The 25,243-nt window shown below is 35.5% G+C and overlaps 1 protein-coding gene across 1 annotated transcript in view; it reads left to right on the forward strand.

Moving 5' to 3' along the window:
• The window catches only part of LOC150110257 (dynein axonemal heavy chain 5-like), a 972,373-nt gene that overhangs the window by 667,784 nt on the left and 279,346 nt on the right, over window positions 1-25,243 (forward strand). The window contains exon 53 of the mRNA XM_090394637.1: window positions 17,025-17,178. Within this exon, the coding sequence (XP_090250763.1) occupies window positions 17,025-17,178 (154 nt within the window). The remainder of the gene's footprint in view (window positions 1-17,024; window positions 17,179-25,243) is intronic.

Below are 25,243 nucleotides of genomic sequence, written 5' to 3' on the forward strand. Positions count from 1 at the left end.
ACTCCAAGGGAAACAGCACTGTTTTATGAAGAATTGGTCTTGCTTTAGTAATTTACTCTTTTTCTACAATAAAGTAAAAGCTGAGTTGGATAAAGGAAATGACTGCACTGTGATCTTGCTGAACTTTGCAAAAACATTTGATAGGATTCTATGTGGAGTCTGTAATGTATGAGGGTGGTCTGAAAAGTTCTCGGCCTCGACCACAGATAGCAAGATTTTTTTTTCTAAGTTGGTACAACTGCCATAAGCATCCATGTGAAATTGCAAGTCATTCTATAAAGTAGTTTGTTTTAATCAGCTATCTGAAGCAAAAATGTTGTCTGTATCCCTTGAAATGGATCAAATTGAGTATCATGTGGTGTTCTAAAATTCTTTATAAAAGAAGGTTTAACTCCAAAAGAAATTCATTCAAAGTTCATAAAAGTTTATGGGCACTCTTCTCTTCCATTTTCGACAATTAAGAAATGGGCTGCTAAGTTTACACTTGGCCATACCAGCCTTGAAGATGATCCACGTTAAGGACATCCAAAAAGTGTAACAACATCAAAAATCATTGATCGTGTGCACAATATGGTATTGGATGACCAGCCAGTTAAAGTGCGTGAAATTGCTAAGACTATAGGCATTTCAAAAGAACGTGTAGGATATATTTTGCATGAAGAATTGCAAATGAAAAAGCTTTGTGCAAGATAGGTGCTGCACTTGCTCACAGCAGATCAAAAATGCACTCGCACAAAAATCTCTGAACAATGCTTGGAGCATTTTAACAAGAATAAAACTGATTTTGTACATCGATTTATTACTATGGGATTTAGATTTGGATTCACCATTACACACCAGAATCCAAACAGCAGTCAAAACAGTGGACAGAAGCCAGTTGTTCAAAGAAGACAAAATCTATTCCATGCAGGAAAGGTCATGGCATTGGTGTTTTAGGATGATAAAGGCATTTTGTTTATTAATTATCTTGAAAAGGGTAAAACAATAACCAGGGAATATTATTCTGATCTTTTAATCAGACTAGATTAAAAGATCAGAATTAAAAGATCAAAAAAATTTGTGAGAAAAGGTCCAGTTTGCAGAAGGAAAAAAATCATCTTTCATCAGGACAATGCTTCCCACACAGGTGTTTTGGCAATGGGAAAATTAAGGGATCTGCACTATGAATTGTTGGAACATCCATCCTGTTCCCCAGATTTGGCTCCCTCTGACTTCTATCTGTTCCCAAAACTAAAACTCTTCATTGCTGGTCAGTGTTTTTCTTCGAATCAAGAGGTAATTGCAGGCTGTAGAGGGGTATTTTGCAGATCTTACTTAGAACCACTACAGGTACAGGATAATGGTACTGGAGCATTGCTAGAATAAATGTATTAGTCTTAAGGGAGATTATTTTGAAAAATAAAAATAATTTTGAAATTATAAATTCGTTTTTTCATTGTTAGGCCGAGAACTTTTCAGACCGCCCTTGTAAACTGGAACAAATGGGATTGGATGTGAGGCTGGTGATATAGAAAAGAGAATTGCCAAGTGACAGACAGCATCAGTGAGTAGCATATGGTAGAATAGAATTCAAGAGAAGGCAGGTGGCCATAGATGAACCACTGGCTTCTCTACACTGGCTGTAGTTATTTAATTTGATCATTAATGATATAGAGAATGATTTGAATGAAAATATCTGATATGCTGATAATGCAAAAGTAGGTAGGAGTGTAGTTAATAAAAATGTAGAGATCATTCAGGATAATTTAAATAGATGAACAGTATGGACAAAGGATAATGACTGCTAATTCTATGTGGTAAAGTATAAGGTTATGCACTTTGGGATGAAAATATTACAAGCTGTGCATTACTTTGATGGTATTAGTATGCAGAAAATTCATGAGGCTTGATATTTGGGTTAAATAGTTGGCAGGAAGTTGAAGATCAGAAAGTATATTGCAAAATGGGACAAAATAGCTCATTAGGATTTGGATGTTTTGAAGAACACACCACTGACAAATAGAAATAAAGATGCTGCTATTCCTTTTAATGAGCTCTGATATGTCTTGATATTTATTAATATCACCTGAGTTTCTTAGAGATTCATAAGTCATTAATAGGTTCCAGAGGCAAGTGACCAAGATATTGGGAGATCTGTAGAATTCTCTCTGTGAGGATAGATTATTACTATTATTACGTGACACCTCCAGGGAGTCCATAGACTCATCAACAGAGGGCACCTACTTTACAACTCTGTCTCCACCAACTACAATAAACCGCAACTACACCAATGCCATCTACCTCCCACCACCATAACTAGTATTTTCATAGACAATCACAAACATCCATGCCCACAGTAGGATTCAAACCCATAGAAAGCAGATGTGCTAATCACTTGGCCAACCAGGTCAGCTGATTATTGATTTGTATTTGCCAATAATTGTTTACAGGATAGATTGAATATCTTTGAAATATTAGTTAATAGGCAGAAAAGAGGGAATGTGATGGAAACATATAACTTACTACAGGAGTTTTATAGGCTAGATTAAAAAAAATCAGTACATGACAAAAATGAAAGAGAGAATAAGTGGTTACTCCCAGAAATTGTGTAAGGTAAGGTTAGATTAAAAAAAAATTCAGTACATGATAAGATGAAAGAGAGAATAAGTGGTTACTCCTAGAAATTGTGTAAGGTATGATTTGATTTTAGGACATGGGAAAATGGATGTTAGTTCAATGTCAGTAAATGTAAAGTCATTCACTTTGGCGTGATTAGATATCCAGTGTCTTATTATATTGGTGGGATTATGCTTGAAGAAACTGATGAGGCTAGGGATCTTGGAGTGTTAGTAGATAGGAAGTTGAAGTTCAGGATCCATGTAGCAAAGATTGCAAATACAACTCAAAAGATGATTGCAATGCTGAAATGAACGTTCACATGTAAAGATATGGATGTCATTTTGTCTCTTTACAAGGCCTTGATAAGACCTCACTTGGACATTGTACACAGGTCTGGTCTCCTGGTGTCTGTTGTGATTCTGATATATTGGAGAGAGTGCAAAAGAGAGTGTTTAAAATGATATCAGGATTGTGGAACACTGATTATGAATACAGATTGAGAATTTATAGACTGCAGACACTTAATTCTGAAAGGGTCATACAGGATTTTGATTGATGAAATTTTTCAGTTTATGTGGAGGGTGGGGAAGGGACAAGAGGGCATCCTTGGAAGCTGAGAATGAATGGCACTAAGAAGAGAGTGAGGGTTAAATTTTTCTCTCATAGGATGGTGTGTGATTAGAATGGATTGCCATTGGATGGATGTTGTGAGTGCAAACAGTGTGAATGAATTCAAGAATAAGTATGATAGCTAGTGCATGTAGTATGTGGCCTCCCTCGATGAGTCCCCCTGACTCCCTGGCACTCTCTCTTAATAATAATAATAATAATAATAATAATATGGACAGACTAGATTTTGCTTAGAGAGCATGATGAATGAGTAGAATGGGTTGCCAGAGGTAACTGTGTCAGGGAATGAATTCATTCCTTCAATTTCAGGGAGTAACCACCACTTGTCACCAGTCTCATTTATCAAAAGAAGAATGATAGGTATTGAGTGAATACTGTATAGTGTGTATCTCTTGCAATCAGTTATTGACCTCTCTGGAGATACCCATATAATAATAATAAAATGTTATGTCTTCATATTTACTTTAATGTTTGTATTCTCTTTATTCCTTTTATTCTTTATTCTGTTTTTAATTCTTACGTGTACCAGGAGTTATTTCCAGCAAATTTATTTAATTTTAAATGACTGCACCAGCCGGTGATTAATTCCTGATTCTTATGTCTACTTCAATGACTATCACTATAATAATACTTAGTAACGGGAACACGTGGTATGCAGTCGTGGCTCCCCTGTTTTTTCTTACACAAATGTTTCCCCTTTCACCTACACAAGTTCGTAATTTTAACAAGTGGTAGGTCAGTCTCAGTTAACAGAACACACAAACTCTGATATAAAACAATGCACTTTAATACTACTAATTATAATATACATGAAAATCAAGCAATGGTAATAATATACAATAAATACATTTCTGCACACATGCACTGAGCTCATTCAATCTCTTATGTACTTCTTATAATACAAGGTTATATAATCATAGCTCAGAAGCATTATTCAATCATCGTTATTCCATTGGGTTGCACTAGGATTGAGTGATGCTCCTGTTATTATGTTAGCTCTGGCAATACTAAGTTATTCAAAATTCATACATGATATTTCGCTTAATCTTATTTATCACAAATCTCAAGAGAATCAATCTCCTTGCTATTAGATTTACGCAATTCATAGGTCCAATGCACAAAGCTGTAATTTCAATCAGTGCACTTCATTTAACATTTCATTTCTTAAACTGTCTTATTAAAAGTTAACACGTCCATATTTTATAAGTCACAGCAGGAAGGTCACACCTAGACGTTCAGTCCAAAAGGATCTGCGAGTTGAGTCTAGTAGGGCTATGCCTAAGGTTTTCTTTTCCTTTCCCTTACAGCACTTCTTAAGCATATAGGTAAGAATTGTTTGGCTTACCAATTAGTTTCCCTGGTTTTATAGCTATTCTTTCCTCGGATACGACAGGACCTCCTTGTCGTCTCCGCTGTCTTTCTTTGTTGAATCCTATGAAGTAGTTACATTGGCGGTAACTCACCAATGGCCCTGTCTGCTGGTTTCTTGTTGTACAGTTGGAAGACTTGTACGTGATGGAACCCACTGCAACGTGGAGGGCTGCTGGAAACCGGTGTCAAGCATCCTCAGCCTTCACGGCCTTCTCACTTGCACACAGGAAAAATCAGGAAACAAGAGAGCATTTGAAAAGCACGCCGCGCTTATATCATGCTAGCAAGCGCCCTCTCTTTCTCTCTCTCTCTCTATCGACATCACTCATACAGCCGTCTTTGATTGGTCTCATAGGGTCACATTCTTTCCTCGGCGGCCTTCTTGATGGAACTCTTACTGCCGAGTTTACTGGATGACGTCTCGGATTTTTCTGCTGAGTCATGGACTGATACATAATGATGAGACCCTCCGCTGATTGGTTAACAACTCTGAAGTCACTTAACATAACTTTTCCTGTATTGGGCATGATTTATAACATAGCTTTTGGATTACATTACAATAATATTATTGATTAAATTGTTACAGTCTCAAATTACACTTTATTCATTGCTTCTATGCCTTTGCTCTTGAGAGCTCAAGCATGTCTTTATCTTAAGTGAGTAGTTTCTCATGTTGTGGCTGAAACAAATGGTGGTCACAGAGTGGGCCAGTTATTTCCGACACAACAAAAGTGTACTGAAGGTAGTGAAGCTGCCTATGTTCTCTTGTGGGCAACAATTAACATTTCTGGTTCCATTATGCTAGACCATCAAAACAAAAAAAAACTTAGGTTTGATTAATGTCACACAGAACTAGAGGATTTTTTTCTGAACCTTCTTTTCAGGCTTATCAGTCACCATGATTGCTTTCCTTTTTTGAAATAAAATCTCTAAAATTAAGGTAAATTAATCTGGCATTAATTTACCTGGAAAATCATGGGGGGGACCTTCATCCAGCAGTGGACAGAACCAAAAGTTTGAAGAAGAAGAAGAAGAATCTGGCATTCTGATTAGTTTGGATTTAGGTTTGATTTTATGGATTTTTAGGGCTTTTTTGGATTTTGGAGTTTGTTTATAGACTATGGATTTTGGGGTTTGATTTGTGGATTTAGGTTTGATTTTAGTTACTTTTTTTTTTCCAGCTACAGCAGTCATAATGATTCATTCATTAAAAATTCCTCTCATTTATCAAAAGAAAAAAAAAATCCTAAATTCCAGTAAATTAATCTGCATTCTGACTAGTTTGGATTCAGTAGCATTGTTTACATATGTACCAATGAAGGAGTCACCTTTGTTTTCACTCAGTATGGCAGAAATTTTTTAAACTCTATCTTTTGTTTCTCTTACTAAAAGGGCAAGGTAAGTATTAAAACTAACAGTCCATACTGTTAGTTTTAATACTTACCTTGCCCTTTAGATAGAGATTGGATAGAGATTCTCCACTGTCACCACCAATTACAAACTTGTATCTGGAAAAATTTGAATGGGTCCTCTAAATTTTAGATCCCTATCCACCATCACTCCAAGATCTCTGATTTCCTCCAACAACAGATCCCATCAAGAGTAATCATCATTATTATTGTTTTCCAAATTTTAAAGCCTTATATTTCATAACATTGAACTGGCATACCCACTCCTGTGCTGGAGCAGGAATCAACTCAGTCTGTTCACGTCTTCTTGTAAGGCTACATTCTACTCCTCTAGTTTTTCCCATCTTTGCATCATCTGCAAACACAACCAAATATCTCCATTCAAATCTTCCTTGATATCATTAACACACAGGTTAAACAGCAATGGCCCTGAGGCACACCATTAGTGACTTTCCTCTTCCAGGATATTGCTCCCCTCCCCCATACACAACACAACTTGTTGATACCTATCAGATAGCCAATCTCCAATGCAATGCACTTGACTAATATCCATCCCCATCCATTCTAGTTTGATTATCAACTTATTATGTGGTAATTTATCAAAAGCCTTTGCAAAATCTAAGTATACCACTGTGTAACCATCTGCCTTGTCCAATGCAGTTGTCTAAAATCCAGAACATGCCTACATTATTATAACTAAATTGAATATTTATTGTAACATATTTAGAATAAAACTGAGCAGTAAAATGACAAACAACCATGAAAATAGAGATAGAGTAAATACCAACTGTATTTTCAAGGGCAAATACCTATATTTTGGTATTTAAGCATAATTTTTATCAAAGATGACAAATTAAATATATTGATGAAGAATATTTAAGTGATCTATGATTTTCCAATGATATTATACTAATAGGCATCACTAAAATAATTAGGCCACTTGATTATTGAATTACATGAAGTAAGTCTGAAGATAGGTCAACAGATAAATACGAACAAATCTTGAATAATCTATAGTGGAAACAATCCAGAAAGAAAACAAAATAAATTTAAAAAACAGATTGAATAGTGAGTTCATATAAATATCTAGCATGAGTCATTTCATATGGCCATATACTTGTTGAATGTTTTTCATTTGGTTATAATTTAAATTAATGATGCCAAAAAATTATGTTCTTGTTTAATCCTTATCCAAGTGTAAGCAAACAAAGTTTACATGTGAAGTATCTTCACAACTAGGCTACTTGTATAAAGAGGCTAGTGACTTCACATTAATTGCCTTAGTATTCCATAATGCACACATCCAATACAAGAGTCAGATATTTCTCATATACAAGTAGCAAAAAGGTGTAGCACCTTATTATTAAAATATTCTGGATTAGAACTATTTGTAATTCATGGCATTACATTATGACAATTAATGTGAAGTCACTAGTCTCTTTAGATAAGTAGTCTAGTCATGAAGATACTTCACATGCAAATTTTGTTTGGTTGCATTTGGATAAAGGATTAATCAAGAATATAATTTTTTGGCATCTTTAATTTAAAGCTATAAACTTGATAATAAAATTTTATCTAGAATAAAATCTTTCTATCCTGGACAGATTTATTCATTATAGAGATATATTTAAAATAAATTTAAAAGTCTGTTTAAAAAGAAAGATTTACAACCAGTGTGTACTCCAAACAATAACATACGGTAGTGAAACTTGGAGATTGACTTAAAACAGAGAGATTGTAAACAACACAGCAACACATGGAAAGAACTATTCTGGGAGAAACATGGTTAGATAAAAAGAATAATAATGGGATAAGGAAATAAACAAAGATAATGGATATTGCAACAATGACAAAGGCAATAAATGGTTCTGGGTAATACATGTGACAAAAATTTCTGAGAGCAGATGGACAAATAGAACAACAGAATGGATGGACACCAAAAACTGCATATTGGATATCTAGTAGAACAATAGTAAGATAGAATGATGGAATAAAAGGATATTATGGACATTTATAGTGTAGAGATGCACAAAATCAGCCAAACTGAAAGAAACATGCAGAGGTATTCATCCAGCAGTTGACTGAAGAAGGCTGTTGATGATGATGATGATATATTATATATACATGTTAAAACAGAATAATCTAAGTTGGCATGGTGGGAAGCCAGTTAAATAAATATACATGGAATAAGAGAAAAATTAGACAAAACATTAAATTAGTAGCATGCAAGACAATGTGTGGACTAATTTTAACTTATAGATCTGAAATTTGACCAAGGGTCCAAAATTAGGTCCAAGGAAAATGAGGGAGTGCAGATGCTATCAACATCAGTCATATTAAAAATGATCACGTTACATAGGAACTCGACTTCATTTCATTCAAGTATATGAGAGCAGAGCTAATCTAATGTAGCATTGTATGTCGCCAGCTTGGCTGGCCGAGTGGTAAGCATATCCGATCTCCAGCCAAAAAGGCTGTGGGTTTGAATCCCACCATGGATATGGATGTTTGTGATTGTCTGTGGAAATACCGATGGTGGTGGTCGGCAGTAGATGGCCTTGGTATAGTTGCGGCAAGTTGTTGGATTGAGTGGAGAAGACAGAGTTGTAGAGCAGCTTCCCTCCCTTGATGAGTCTTTGGACTCCCTGGAGGTGTCAAATAATAATAATAATAATAATAATATTGTTACTTAAACAGAATGAGGTAGGCAATGGCCAGAAAATAGGGTAATTGTTAACCAAATTAGTGATACTTGAGCATACACTATGAATTGTAATGTAACTTGTTTCTCATTGTGTATGCGTGCGTGCTCCAGATGGAGACAGATCTAAATATGAAAATCAGAATATCGGGAAATTTAAGTTATTACTCTAGCACGGTAGTATCTCCATAATTTTGACATAATGAATGCTAATTACCATGTGCCAATGAAAGAAAGAATGAGAAAGGAATGTTTAGAAAGAAGTGTTTGATACCAGAGTGGCAGGACAAAGACAGACCCAGAGGAAGATCAAGATCTGTTCCTTAAAGTGTCAGTTCTGACATTTTAAGGCAACAGATCTTGATAGGAAGCTAGTAATAATGTAAAATTAATTGTGTAATTCCATCATAATATGCTACACATGTCTCATTATCTCAGGTAGTAATGATGATTACTACCTGAGAAAGATGTACTACTCGTGTATGAGTTAGACTTACATATAGTAGTAGTATATCTAGATTTACATAGGTCTCTGACAGATTACTGCACAAGAAGTTATTTGTTATTTAAATTGGGGTAGTTTGGTCTAGATAATATATTAGTGAGTTTCATAGGAAATTGTCTGTATGTCATCAAGTTTGTCAGGAAGCTGCATGTTGGGAAGTAGGAAGCCAGAAGAAGAAGAAAGCTGCTAGTGGTGTGCAAATGATTCTGTTTTATGGCCATGGTCATTTAACTTATATAATAAGGATATATATGGAAAAGGGTTCAAAAATGAAGAAGCAGAAAGGGAAATGGCCCCAGTCTAGCATGGAGAGAGCACATCGAGTGAGTGGTATCAGTGGAACAAGCTGTAGTTAATTTTACAATTAATTTTACATTATTACTAGCTTCCTATCAAGATCTGTTGCCTTAAAATATCTGCTGCTGGAAGGTAGAGAAGTGAATAGAGAGAATGAATCAGATCGAGAAGGGAGTGATGTGGAAGAGCAGGAGAGTAAGACAGGAGAGATTGAAGAAGTGGATATAAATGGAGAAGTGAGTGGTATGAGTATAGAAAATGAGAGAATGGGTGTGAAAGAGGAGCAGGGAAACGGGGAAGCTCAGGGTGGACAGGGGTACGCAGCATGAGAAAGGTGGATGCTCCAAGAGGAGGTGAGAGCATGTGTAGGCAGGAAAGGAATGGGATGACCAGAGATCAAGAGGAAACAGATGGAATTGCAAAGAAGGGTTCTAAAATGAAGAAGCAGAAAGGGAAATGGCCCCAGTCTAGCATGGAGAGATCATATCGAGTGAGTGGTATTAGTGGAACAAGCTGTAGATCCAGAAATTAGTTGTTGTGTTTGTATACCAATGCTAGAAGTATAAGAAACAAGGCAGATGAAATGGTTGCACTAATTGCATCTGTTAACCCAAAGATTGTCGGAATAAGTGACACATGGTTGGAAGAGGATGACAACCCGACAGGAATAGAGATGGAAGGGTATGATGTGTTTCGTGAAGATGGAAAGGGTAAAAAGGGTGAGGGAGTGCTATTGATGATAGAGAAAGAGTTATGTCCATACAAATTTGAGATGGAAGATGGAAATAGTGCCAGTGGTTTTGAGGCATCATGGTATGAGATAGAGGTGAATGGAATCAAATACTTCGTGGGATGTTGTTATAAACCAGGTAATGTGGATGGTGGTGATAGTGAAATGTATAGTCAAATAAGCCAAGCAAATAACATTATGGGTGATTTTAATTATGGCAATATAGACTGGAATGATGAGATAGCAACTGGATGTAAAAAAATGAGTTTCTTGAGTTTTTGAGGGATAACTACCTCAGACAGTATGTAACAGAGGGCACACGAGGATTAAGGGTCTTGGATTTGGTCATCTCATCAGAGGATATTCTTATAAATGAGCTGTCAAATCATCCACCAATTGGTGAGAGTGACCATGAAGTGATTACCTGGGTGGTTGCCAGCAGTGCAAGGACCCCTGTGAGAAAAGTGAATATGTGGAACTACAAGGGGGGGGGGGGTGATTATGAAGAGCTCAGGAGACATCTTGCAGGTGTAGCATGGAATGAGGAGTTAGCTGGAAAAGAGATCAATGCAGTTTGGGGGATTTTCAAAAACTATCTAGCAGATGCAATGTCTAAATGTATTCCAAGCGTGAGAAGGTTAAATAAGGTAGGTGTGAGATGGATGAATAAAGAGATCAAGCATGCGATACAGAGAAAAAGGGCATTGTGAAGGCAGCATAAGAGAAGTGGAAATAACCAATTTCATGAGGTCTACAAAAACCAAGCAAGGAGGATGACTTGGTTGGTGAATGTAGCTAAAGAGAGGTATGAACAGCAGTTAGCTAATGAAGCCAAAAAGAATCCTAGGGAGTTCTTTCGATATGTAGCCAGCAAAAGAAAGAATGATTATGGAAGGATGACATTGATTGGAAAAAATGGTATAAAGACAGCTGTTGCAGAATATGTGGTGGAGGTACTTCATGAGTAGTTCAAAAATCTTTCAATCTTGTGAATGTGACTTCATGGAGAGATTGAGAGCAGTTGATGATGGGGAGGAGAGACTAACTGTAAGTGAGCAAGAGGTGTTTGGGGAGTTGAGTAAACTAGATGTAAATAAGGCTGTGGGACTTGATAATATATCGCTGTATTCTGAAGGAAAGTGCCAGAGAGTTGACACCTGCCTAGACATATTTTTTTAATATGAGTCTTGCATTGGGTTGAGTTCCTAAGGAGTGGAAGGATGGCAAGATTGTACCACTTCATAAAGGAGGTCATTGAAATCAAGCATCAAACTATAGACCAATCTGTGAGTCAGTGTTGTGGTTAAGTTGTTGGAGAAGCTTGTGATAACCAGGATCCATAGTTGGATAGACAACAATGATATAATCTTTGGACAGCATGGATTTGCTAAAGGGAGGTCATGTTTTAGTAATCTGCTTACTTATTACAATAAAGTGACTGCTTCCTTGGACAGAGGAGAAGGATACACAGTAATATACTTGGATTTCACAAAAGCTTTTGATAGAATACCTCATGATAAGTTGACAGTGAAACTAGAGCAGATGGGGTTGGATATTAGATTAGTACATTGGATTGGAGACTGGCTATCTGATAGGTATCAACAAATTGTGTATGGGGTGCGATATCCAGGAAAGTCACTAGTGGAGTGCCTCAGGGGTCTGTTTTAGGGCCATTACTGTTTAACTTGTATATTAATGATATTGGCGACGATTTGGCTTGAGATATTCAGTTGTTTTCAGATGATGCAAAGTTGGGATCAATCATAAAGAGTAGTGAAGATGTTGTGGCCTTGCAAGAAGACTTGAATAAATTGAGTGATTGGGAACGTAAATGGGGATGTCAGTTCAATGTTGCAAAATGTAAGGTTTTAAAATTTGGAAAACAAAGATGGGATGCAGAATTTATGCTTGGTGAGAATATATTGTTGGAGGTAGAGGAAATAAGAGATCTGAGGGTGATAGTGGATAACGATGTAAAATTTAGGGGACACGTCGCGAAAATTGTGAAGACATCACAAAGGCTTCTGGGAACGATGCGGAGGACACTGACATGTAGAAGTAGGGAGATTCTTGTTCCATTGTATAAGGCTTTGATTAGGCCACACATAGACTATTGCGCCCAGATTTGCTCACCAGGTTTTCAGAAGGATGAAGAGATGTTGGAAAGGGTCCAAAGGCGACTGACTAAGGTAGTTTCTGACCTCTGGAATGTTGAGTATGACGAAAGATTGAGAAGATGTAATTTGTAGAGTCTGGTGGAGAGGAGGAAGAGGGGAGATATGATGGAGACCTACATTTTGGTAAGGGGTTGTTATAAGATCAATGGTGGAGAAGTTCTACAGAGAATAGTGGGAGATCAGGGGAGAATCAGAGGTCATCCCTGGAAACTGCATAAAGAGGGTGTGAGTAGGAGAGTGAGAGGCAATTTTTTTTTCGTGCAGAGTTGTGAATGATTGGAATGCCTTGCCTGAGAGTGTAGTGTCTGCAAGGAGTTTGAGTGTGTTTAAGTCTCGGTATGATGAGATGTGTGTGTGATAAAAGGACCTCCAAGATGAATCTTTGACTCCATCAGGTGTCTTGGGGTAATAATAATAATAATAATAATAATAATAATAATAATAATAATATTTGGAGAGGTTTAAATGGGAATATATAGATGATGATGAGGAAGAGAGGAGTAAAAGTGTTGGTGAGGCACTCCAGGTCTTGAACATCTCCTCTTCCTTTGTAGATTGGGACGAGAATACTTTTCCTCCATTCCTCTGGTATCTTTTCCTGTTGGGCTATTTTGCACATCAGATCCCATAATATATCCACGCCCTCACTGCCCAAACTTTTCCACACTTCCCCAGGTATCTCGTCTGCTCCCACAGCCTTTCCATTCTTCATTTTTCTCAGTACCCAAACCACTTCCTCTCTACTTATGTCTTGCACCAAAGTCTCATTTACCTCTCCATCCTCGCACCTCTCTCTTGGATTCTCCTCATTTAGTAGTTTTCGGAAATATTCTTTCCATCTTCCTCTGATTTTGTCCTCGTCTTGTAATACTACTCCTGAGGCATCCTTTATCTGCTTGACTGATGTTATGTCTTTCGAGGCCTTATCTCTGGCTTTCGCTATTCTCAACAACTGAGCTTCACCACCATTTCTCTCCAGTTCTTTCTCTCCAAGGCTTCCACATCTGCACTATTACTAATAATCCTTCCCTGCTTTGCATCATCTGTGTGATGCAAAGTAGGCCATGTGAACTACTTTTGTGCAAATTTGATCTTCAGGTGAAAGGTCTGAACCTTTCCCAAGAGGTGAGAACCTTTTTGGGAAAGGTTCAGAGAGAAGAATGACTAGGATAATGTCAGGTCTCTAGAATGTTGGATTTGAGGTCATGTTGTGAAGGAACGCAGTCTACAGCTGTGGATAGGAGTTGGGGACAATAAGATTTCACTAACATTGGTATGTTAGTGAAATCTTAGTACTATGAGTGAGCTAAGGATTTTTTCTATTTTTTTATTAATTTTATATATTTTTATATTTTTCATACAACCAAAATCCTACTCTAGAGACCAGACATGAAACGTTTTTCAAGTGCCACTTTAAACCTCCAGTAAGTGAGAATTTCGTCACCTGGCAAACTCATGCCAGGTGATGAAATTCATCTCCAATGTAAAGAAAATCAAAAACTTATATGACCACAACTGAATTCAGACCCACATGGTGGTTGGAGAGTGGTTACACTAACCACTCAGACAACTGGACTAGCAATTAATGCAAAAGTTCGACCTTCATAGTACAGAGGGAGTCATGGATAGAAGAAAGAGGCCTTCTTTTGAAGTTGTATAAGAATAGTGCGAGAAATGAGTGAGGGACATGTTTTTTTTGTTTGGGAAGTGGTAGGTTAGTAGACTGTATTGCATGAGAATACTGCAATTAAACCAGTTCAAGGTGTATTTTAATGATTATTGTTTAATATTAGAGCATCCAATGATCTAGAGGCCTCCATGGAATCTTTTGATTCTATATATACTGTAACTACTGTCATATTCCAAAACTTCTATTACCAATACCTAGGCTAACACTAGCCTTATTCAAGCCATCCAAACTTTTCCAAGTTTTTCACATTGACTATTGCTTCCTCAGTCTTGGATATGTGAATCTAGTATGTTTATACTGTTCTCTCTCTTTCCATATCAACCCACTGCACATCTCTCTCTCTCTCCCGCTCTCTCATGCTGTTTTCACAGCGTATCATTTCCCTAACCCAGTACTTTGTCCTTCTGTAATCTTTCACTATCTATCTCATTCATATGCATCCCTCCTCTATCATTCAGTTATTTTTTTCCTTCAAACCTATCCAAGCTGTTTATAATTTCTAGCATTTTTTCTATACATTCTAGTCCTCATATTGTTTATTATTATTACTTGTCTTCTTGGATAGTGAAAGATTTGGTCTCTTTCAATTAAAAGTGAGTTAGCTGGTCTCATACAGAAGTAGAGGGTTTTTCTGTCCCTCGGAACAGAAAAACTGGCCAGAACACATGCAATTGACAATAGATTATAACCAATAATTTCATGTTGATTTCATAAGATGGCGACATACTATCCATAAGGGACTCACAACCACTGTATTATCATTTACTAATAATAATAATAATAAAATGTTTGTTTAATTCCCACATCATAAATCACCATATAACAAAATATCTCTTTTCCTCATGGTTGCACTCTGTAAATTTCCATTGACTTCAGTCTTTGCATTCATCATCTTTTCTATTATTCTTTCACTTCTAGTCTCTGATTTCTGCTCTAGTTGTTCATTTCCTACCTAACATGCCCCATATTATTCACAAGTCTTATCTCTCTCTCTCTTCTCCCCCTCCCAGAAAAAATCATTTATTATTATTATTATGTGACAGCCTCTAGGGAGTCCAAGGACTCATCGAGGGAGGGCGCCCACTCTACAACTCTCCATCTCTACCACTCGCTCGACCAACTACAACGAACCACAAGTTCCATCATCATCTACACCAATGCAATCTACCACTCACCACCACAACTAGTATTTTCAAAAACAAACACAAACATCCATGCTGACTGCAGGATTCGAACCTGCAGCCTTTTTGTTGGGGAGCAGATACACGAGCCACTTGGCCAACCAGGTTGACATAAGTTCCCCTTTTCCACACCACATTTGGGTGGTGTGGAAAAGAGTATACTTCCTCCCTTTCTGGCTATGTATTCCAATTAACCAGTGTTAAACATTAAGAATAGACATGTTACTCATCAGATATTAACTATAGTTACATGCGGAATCGAACTATTGATGCTCTTTCTTCAGACAGCTTAGCACTGAGGAGTGTAAAGACCACTTCCACTGAGCTACACAGGCTCTTTCTACTTCATTTTATTTCTACATCTGCCTACTTCAGTTGCAGTTCTCTTATTTAAATTTGTGATAATCAGTAATCACAATTTCATCACTTCCATTCACATTTTCAGGCAATCAGGGATGCTACTGATATTCAGCAATTACAAAATGATTTGAATAGACTGGAAATTTGGGAAAATGAAAATCGCTGTCAGTTTAATGTTAGAAGTGTAAAGTTAAGCACTTTGGTGTGATTAGAGTTCCAGCAGCATATTATATTAGCAGGGTTATGCTACAAGAAACTGAAGAGGCAAGGGATCTTGGTGTATTGATGGATAAAGATTTAAATTTCAAAGGTCACATAGCAAAAGTTGCAAATACAACTAAGAGGATAATTGCGATGTTCAAGTGAACCTTGACATGTAAGGATAAGGAAGTCATTTTGCCTCTTTATAAAGCTTTGATAAGACCACACCTGGATTATTGTGCACAGCTTTGGTCTCATGGGTACCAAGGGAATAAAGAAGCTGTGGAAAGGGTGCAAAGAAGAGCTACAAAGATTATATCTGGATTATGGGATTTAGATTATGAGGACACATTGCGAGTATGTGGATTGCAGGCTCTGGTTAACAGGAGAAAGAGGGGTGATATAATAGAGGTCTATAAACTTTTGAATGGGTGTTATAGGATTTCAGCTGATGAAATTTTTCGTTATATGGAAGGTGGGGGAGAGAACATGGGAGCATTCATGGAAGTTAAGTTTGTTCACAGTCAAGAAAGGGGTAAGAGTTAGGTTTTTCTCCCAGAGAGTTGAGTGAATGGAATAATTTGTCCTTAGGGATAGTGAGTGCATCTAGTGTGAATGAATTTAAGGAAAGGTGTGATAGCTGGTTTGGGTTATTTATTACCTCCCTCAATGAGTCCTTGACTCCCTGGAGGTCTCAGATGATAATAATAATTTTCACTATTCTCATATTTGTAACTTGCACTGCCATTTCTCTTTACACTCTCAACTATCCTTTCTCACTTTTTCTTTCATGATCACTTTTTCCACTTTCTTTGCTCTCTGATTTTCTGTTAATTTCCTTTCATTCACTCACTCACGTTACCCTTTTTTTTTCATCATTTAATAGACCTCATTGCTCTCTCACTACTTGCACTAAGTCCTTCAAAATTAACATGAATTTATCACATGGTGATCCTCTGAAACCTCAGTATACAGATCATTACTAAGCTTTGCCATTCAGTATATATATATTTTTTGTGATCATTCAGTGACTTTTGACTTTACTGTTCATTATGTAATAAAATCATGAAAATTGTGATTTTTAAGATTTGAAATATATAAACTAATATTAAAATAGACATATTTTGTCATGTTAACTTACTATAAATTTTACTTTTTTTGAATAATCACAAAGGTCCTATAATGCAAATAATCTTCTTGAAGATTTGAAAGTCTTGTATCGAACTGCTGGTATACAAGATAAAGGAACAACATTTATTTTCACAGACCAAGATATCAAAGAAGAAGGATTTCTTGAATACCTTAATAATGTCCTTGCTTCAGGAGTTGTAAGTTCATAAAAATTATCAAACACTAATAAATCGAAAATACTAATTTAAATTCCATCTGCAGTATGAATGTATGATATTTGCCAGTCCTAGATAATTGTGAAGTACCTGGTATATCCAAATAATTTAATATGTCATGTATTATAATTTTGCTTTTTGCTTTCTGCAAACAATCTATCTTCATATTTTTAAATTGACTAGGACTCATTTTCATTTAACTGACAAAAGCTTAAATATTTTTTATTATTTTAAAATATATATTGCAACACATAATCAAATTGCCAAAAAACATGCATATAGACAACATTGCAATTAGTGAAGGTAGATGGCATAATGTAGACAGCGTGAGTTGTGCAGTGTAGAGAGTCTCCTGTAAAGAGTCTTTGGAGGTGTCACATAATAATAATAATACTGATTGAAAACTCAGTAGTCATATTATTAATTACTATCTACTAAACAGATGTTAAGGACATGTTGAGTTCTCTCTCTCTCTCTCTCCTGACATAACAGGAGATTTTGTTGCAGTGATAAGCTTTTGCCTACTCATTATTTGATGGTATACTTATAAGTACAGGTAACCCTCGTATAACACAGATGTTAGGTTCCGTAGAAATGATTTTTTATTTTTAAATTATATCAACAACAATGATATATCCAACAAAAAATATATTTTTATTTAATTCAGGTAATTCGTGTAAGTTAAGAAAACATATAAACTGTGAAACAAATACATAGTATAAAAGTGTAAAAATTACAAAATGTACTTAAACTTCATTGCACATAAAGCATAAATATTTTAGGCAAAATAAAATAGTGAATATTTTAATCTTTCATAGCACGAGAATTTGAGGATTGGTTAATAAACACTGGTTTTGTCATGTAATCACCTGAGGCATTACTACAAAACAGTAGAGTAATTCTATCTTTGGAAACTTTGAATCCAGGAGCTGATCTTTCATTTTTCGTTTTTGCAATTTTTTCCAATATAACCCAGATTCATCCACATTGAACACCTGATCTGCACTATAAATGTTTATAAACTTTGAGAGTTTTTTTGTTAAATAAGATTTCCATCTGTAGGAATTTTCTTTTGAGGTGCAATCTTCTATCGAAATCATTAGAGATTTCTCCATTTTCCCATTAGAATATTGTGTACATGAGCAATTCTCTTTGCACTTATCGTTGATTCATTTAAATTCAAAGTCCCTGCAAAAACTCCTGGTTTTTCTCCATTTTTCAACCGATCCAAGATTTTGAATATTTTTCTTCAAGAGAAATTAATTTGTTTTCAATATTGGTTTTTCCCTTTTGTTGCAGTTTGTGGCCATTACTATAAAAATAATTTTTTGCATAAAAAAAGCAAGCATTACATATTGTACGTAACTCACCAGAAAATAAAATGCTCAGCTTGAGATGAACACACTTATGATTTTTGATGCACTTTCCTGGCAGAAACGAGGACAATTTTCAACAATAAACATTTAATATGGTAAACAATTCAGGTACATGCATGATAAAGGGTATTTACCCTAATATAAATTCGCTACTTATAATTGCATGCGGGATGCAGGCAGACACAAATTTAATGAAGATAAAGTTTGATTTTTAAGTCACACGGTGAAAAACATATGAAAAGATAAAGGGTTACTACAATTTGTAGACCATGTTTTTATTGGAACCGTGTTGTATAAGTACTCCATTCAACAAGGGTTACTACAATTTTAGACTGCATTATATCAAAACTGCTTTGTATAAGTACCATGTTATATGAGGGTTACCTGTATATGCAACATTATACTATCAATATAACTGGAAATGACACTGCAGCATATACTTATTTTACTCTGGCTTTCTATGGGGAAGAAAAGGGAATTGTTTACTAATGTGAACTAATGTAACGACAACTAATGTGAGAATTGAAGTTAATAAATCAGCAGTACTTAGCATATTGCAGAATTTAATGTAAACACTGCTGTAGGTTTAGATGGAATATCAGCTCGAGTGTTGCGTGAATGTGCAAAAGAATTGCCAACACCTCTTACTTGGTTATTTAACTTAAGTTTGAACTCTGGTTTGAACCCTAAGGAGTGGAAGGAAGGCAAAGTGGTTCCTTTGCATAAAGGTGGCTCTAAGACTGTGGTAGTTAATTATAGACCAATCAGCATCTCGGGAGTGGTGGTAAAAACATTGGAAAAGTTGGTTAAGGACAGAATTCGAGAATGGGTGGATCAGAATATGATACTTTATGGAGGCCAACATGGTTTTATTAAAGGTCAATCCTGCCTTAGCAATTTATCAACTTTTTATAATAGAATAACATCTGAGTTGTACAAGGGGAGTGGCTACACTACACAGTGATGCTCCTGGATTTTGCTAAGACTTTTGACAGGATACCCCCATGGAATACTGTTGCACAAATTAGAGCAGATGGGGATGGATACTAAACTGGTGATATGGATAAGAGAATGGCTCATGGAGAGATACCAAAAAGTAGTGTATGGAGGAGCAGATTCCTGGATGACCAGTGGTGTGCCTCAGGGCTCTGTGCTTGGGCTGTTATTGTTTAATTTGTACCTAAATGATATAGGAAATGGCTTGAAGGGAGGTATTCAGCTGTTTGCTAATGATGATGCAAAGTTGGGTAGCACAATAAAAAACCAAGCTGATGTTGAGAGTTTGCAGGATGATTTAAATAAGTTGGCAAAATGTAATGGATGTCAGTTCAATGTGGAAAAGTGTAAAGTTATGCATTTGGGGATTAATAGATTAACAGCTGTGTACCACATTGATGGAACGGTACTCCAAGAGATTGATGAGGCTAGGAACTTGGGGGTGTTTGTGGTTAGGGAGATGAAGTTTAGAGGGCACATTGCTAAGGTGTCCAAGATTGCACATAGGATTACTTGGTTATTGAAGAACACACTAACATTCAGAAATAAAGAGGTTATTATTCCCCTTTATAAGGCATTGATACTTCCACATTTGGATTACTGTGCTCAAATCTGGTCACCTGGATTCCTTGGAGATTAGGAGGTTGTGGAGAGGGTTCAGAGGAGAGTAACTAAGTTGGTGAGTGATGTAAAAAAAATGCTCCCTACATTGATAGATTAAGAGCTTGTGGATTGCAGAGGTTGGTTGATAGGCGGAGAAGAGTGGATATGATGGAAACATTTAAATTATTAAAAGGTTTTTATAAGATTGATGCAGGAGAAATATTTCAGCTGTGTGATAGTGATGGAAGAACAAGAGGTCATTCCTGGAAATTAAGGAAAAGTGTGGTTAACAAGGGTGTGAGAACTAGATTGTTTGCTTGGAGGATGGTGAATGAGTGGAATGCATTGCCTGACTCAGTGGTGAGTTCTTCGTCTGTAAATGAATTCAAGAAGAGGTATGATAGATATTGTTTTGATAATTTGGGTCTCTCATAATGAGTACTGACTCCATGGAGATACCCATAATAATAATAATTAATATTCACAAATATACATACAAATGAACACTGTCAGGATAATGTTCAGTTGTATTTTTATTGGCGAAAACTCTAACTTTTTCTGCTTTCTCAGTTACACAGGTGGCCCATAAGCCACAAAGGGGTTTAAACATTTTAGAACATTTTTATTTATTAATTATTTTTATTCTATTTTTTGTTATCATGAAATACAGAAACTGGAGATTCTTATTTATTAGTGTTGAGTTATTCACATTTTAAACCCCTTTGTGATTTATATGCCACCCTGTGTTATATAGAGTCATTTTAAGTTTACAGTGGACTTTTTCTGCTTTTGTAGATCAACAAAATGGTTTAGTTAAATTTTATGTTTTTGCTTAGATAACTGTAATTTAGTGTATGTGTACACAGAAATGAAAATGGAGGATGGATTGTTTAAGTTAATGTAAAAAAAAAAGTGTAATGGAATATTGTGAAATGTATTCATTGCGAAGAGTGAGCAAATTATGAAGAATGGAAAGGATGATGAGAGAGTATAGAAAGTGTTTTTATACTGTTAGATGAAGAACTGTTTGGAACCATGAGGATATATTTAATAGACTAGAGAGAGAGAATGGTAGAACAAGATGCCATCTTTGAAAGCTGTGTAAGGGGAATGTGAGCAACAGAGTGAGGAAAAGTGCTTTGGATGGAGAGTTATTGGTGAGTGGAATGGTTTGCTTGAAAATGTGATGAATGTAGAACCTGTAAATTAGGTTAAGACAAGGTCGAATGATCTTTTAATCTTTTTTTGAATAAGAATGCAGACCTCCCACAATGAATCTTTTGACTCCGTGGTGGTTCTATGTTAATAATAATAATAACTGTGTAAGGATGAAAAGCCAAGTGGAAGTTTTAATGTGATGATCAGTGGCAGACTAACATATTAGAAAGACAAGCACAAGAGAAATGCATCCATAAGTGAATGATAAAGGGTATGAAGTATTCATCAAGAAATGTCATGACTCACATCACTTCACATGTGCCACCCACATTCCTCTACCGCTAATTTTGTTTTGTACTTAGATATCAAAGAAGTAGAGGAGCATGAAAGAAGTTTCACAGCTTGAAGAGTGCTTCTTCATATGTCTTGATGTATACATGAGAAGAAAGGGGGGGGGGGTGAAGAATGATGACAGAAAAGAGTAAAAAAAAAAAAGGATATAGTGATATGTGCTGATTCCATGATTATGAGTGTGAGAGACTTGTAGAGATGTAAACATGTTACTCAAGTGATGTGGCTGAAGTTTCATACAAATAAGTATAACAATTAGAAATCAAAAGGTTGGTCGATTGATAGAGCCTCTGCTACTAATGGCCCGCCAAAAACGTTAAGTAAGTTTAAGCGTGGTTAGTAGTTGGAAGGGGAAAATCGTTAGATGCTGTTGGCACACTCTCCCTCTCCTTCTCTTTCATCCAATATAATCCAATTGGATTATATTTTATTATTTGTTTAGGATATCAGTTGTTGGCCATTCGGTTTACATGTTCTATCCATTTTTGTTTATAATTGTTTAGTTTTTCTTCTATTGATTTTGTTTTTAGTTCTTTTAAAATATCTTTGTTCCTTTTTTGGTCTAATAATGTGTATTTTGCAGTTCTCATGAATCTCATTTCACTTGTTTTTAGTCTTTGTTTATCTTGTTTGTTTATTGCCCAAATTTTACTGCCATATAATAATGTGGGCACTGCTAAAGTATCATACATTTTCAAGCATGTTTATTGTTGGACAATATTTGGATTGAGTGTTCTATTTATCAGCCCTGTAATCTGTAAAAATTTTGAACTTTTTAATTTTGTCTTTTTCTCCTTCATATTATATTTCACATGCAAGATAACTGAAAGTATTTATCTAGTCTATTATTTTATTATTAATAATTATCTTACTTCTAACTGGAGTTTGTCCACAAAATCCCATTGTTTTAATTTCATCTATGAATATTTTCATTCCAAACTGTTCTTCTATAATGTTTAAATTATATATTACTCTTTGTAAATTGTCTTCCTTATCTGATATAACATTATTTTGTTATTCTGGGAAATTTCTATACCTGGATTGTTTAAGGTGTGCCACTGTATTAATATTTCATTAATATAAATATTGAAAAGTGTTGGAGACAGAGAACATCCCTGTCTTACTCCTTGGTTTATAGATTGTTTTTCAACCATTTTTTTCATTTATTTTTATTTCATTATCTTTGTATATATTCAATATTGCATGTAGTAAAATATTAGCTATATTTATTCTTTGTAATATATCAAATGATATATAACAGGACTCTTCAATAATATTAGACAGAAGCCTATAATATAAAAGATAATATTCAAGGACCAGCAATTCTAAAATGTGAAATAGAGAAGGCTATAAGATCAGGTAAAACAGAAAAAGCCAGTGGACCAGATGGTTTGTCAACAGAATTTTTAAAATTAATAGAACCAGATAACATCAAACTTTTTGAAAAACTGTTCAATAAAATATGTGAAAGTGGCAAATGTCCACTTGATTGGCTCAAATCATTTATCACTGTCCCAAAGAAACCCAAAGCAAAATTTTGTGGCAACTTCTGATTTAGTGTAATGAGCCAAGCATAAAAATATTTTTGAAATTAATTCAGATACGCATCTATAGAAAATGTGAACAAACTCTGAGTGAAAGAGCAGTTTGGTTTTCAGAATGGTTTTGGTACTAGAGAGGCTCTTTTCTATGCCTAAATATTGATACAAAAATGCATAGAAAAACAGAAAACTGTATGTGTTTCATAGATTTTGAAGAAACTTTCAACAAGGTCAGACACACTAATTTAATAGGAAGTCCTTCAACAAATAATAAAAGTGGAAGTCAGACTAAGTCTAGTTTCCACTGAAGAGACCTCAATAAAGGTCAAAACCAGTTGATAACTTGATTCCAGGAGAGCAGAGTTTTTTGCGCTCTCTCTCTCTCTCTCTCTCAAGGTTTTTGCCTTGGTGAGCTTTTGAGCATCCAGGGATTTGGATCCATTGAGGTGGCCTGTATTAGGGCTTCCTTGGCTGATGCTTTTCTCTGGAATATGAGCAGTTCTGCTTGGTGGTAGGTTGAGCCTGTCACTGAGCAGAGGTACTGCTGAGTGAAATGATCCTTCAGGTTGCTCATTTTGGGTGATCTGTGGGATTACACAAGTTTTTGGAGAGGTATCCCCTGCACTTAAACAAGGAAACTGGTCTGGGTAGTGACCCTTCCCATAATGCATAGCATTATGCATACTTATAAGATATGTGTTTTGCGTTATGAGATACTAATACAAGTGATGTGAAGTCATCAGCTTCTATATACGAGTTGCACTAGTCCTGATTATATTTCAGGTGCAAACTTTGTTTGCTTATACTTAAATAAAGGGTTAAACCAAGCATATAATTTCCTGGTATCTTTAACTTATAGTATAACCAAGTGGAAAAACTTCCAGGTTTGTTTTATCCCCCTTTTTAAATACAAGTATTATTATACTTGTTTTCCATTCTATTGGGATTTGTCCATTTGTATATATTTTATTTAAAAATTTTAATAATCTCTGATGGAAAATTTTTTTTTACAGCAGATTTATACAGTTTGGTGTTTATCCCATCTTCTCCTGCTGATTTGCCATTTTTTTTATTTTACTTAGATTGTCCTTTAATTCTTTCACTGTTATTATATCATGTAAAGCATTTTGTAAGTTTTTGGTGTATTTTTTTTATGTTAGTATTATCTGTCCAAAAATCTGTAAAGTAATCCAAGAATTCTTTTAAATCTATTTCACAATTTATATTTGCAGTTTCTTTTATATCTGCATTCATTTGTTTTAGTATTTTATATGCATTAGATCTTATTTTGTATATGGTATTTTCTAGATATGATACAATTTTTTTCCCAGTTTTCTCTGTGCCTCTTTCTGGCTTCTCTTTAGGCTATTGCTTGTCTTTTTTTATATTCAATTTTGTCTTCTTGTTTTTTGCTACATAAACATCTTTTAAAGTCCAGCTTTTTATTTTCAATTATTGTTTTCTTCTATTGATTGAGTTAGAAGTATTCTATGGAAAAGTGATAGTTAATAATATGGTTGAGAAATCATCATAGGTTATTTATTCATTTAGGTCAGAACGTGGTACTGGCAGATATTGGCCAGAGAATTTATTTTTATGATAGCCTTTGATGAAGGTGGCAGAAAAATTGTTTGACTTTCAGAAACATACATATAAATAAACACAACAGGAGGAAGGCATGACTCTCAGGGTTGTGTTCAAATGCAATTAATAAACAAAAATACTGTATAGCAAGTGGTAGATGGCATAGTGATGACAGTGGACTGCACAGTGTTGCAGTGGAGTACGTAGTGTTGGATGGGATGATGGTGGTATGTGTGATGTTGAGTGGCTTCCCATAATGAGTCCTTGGTGTCATGTAATAATTATAATAACAATACAGTATATTGGAAAGAAAAAAAATGGTGAATGAATGGTTTGATTAGAATTATGGCTGAAGAAACTCAGGTTGTGAGACCAATGTACATGTCTGCTAATTTTATGCTTTCACCAACTAGTTTTCCAAACTTTTGTAGCCGGTTT

This window comes from Typopeltis vanoorti, chromosome 1 (assembly GCF_054136105.1).
Source record: "Typopeltis vanoorti isolate ZY-2024b chromosome 1, IOZ_Tvanoo_1.0, whole genome shotgun sequence".
NCBI lineage: Eukaryota > Metazoa > Arthropoda > Arachnida > Uropygi > Thelyphonidae > Typopeltis > Typopeltis vanoorti.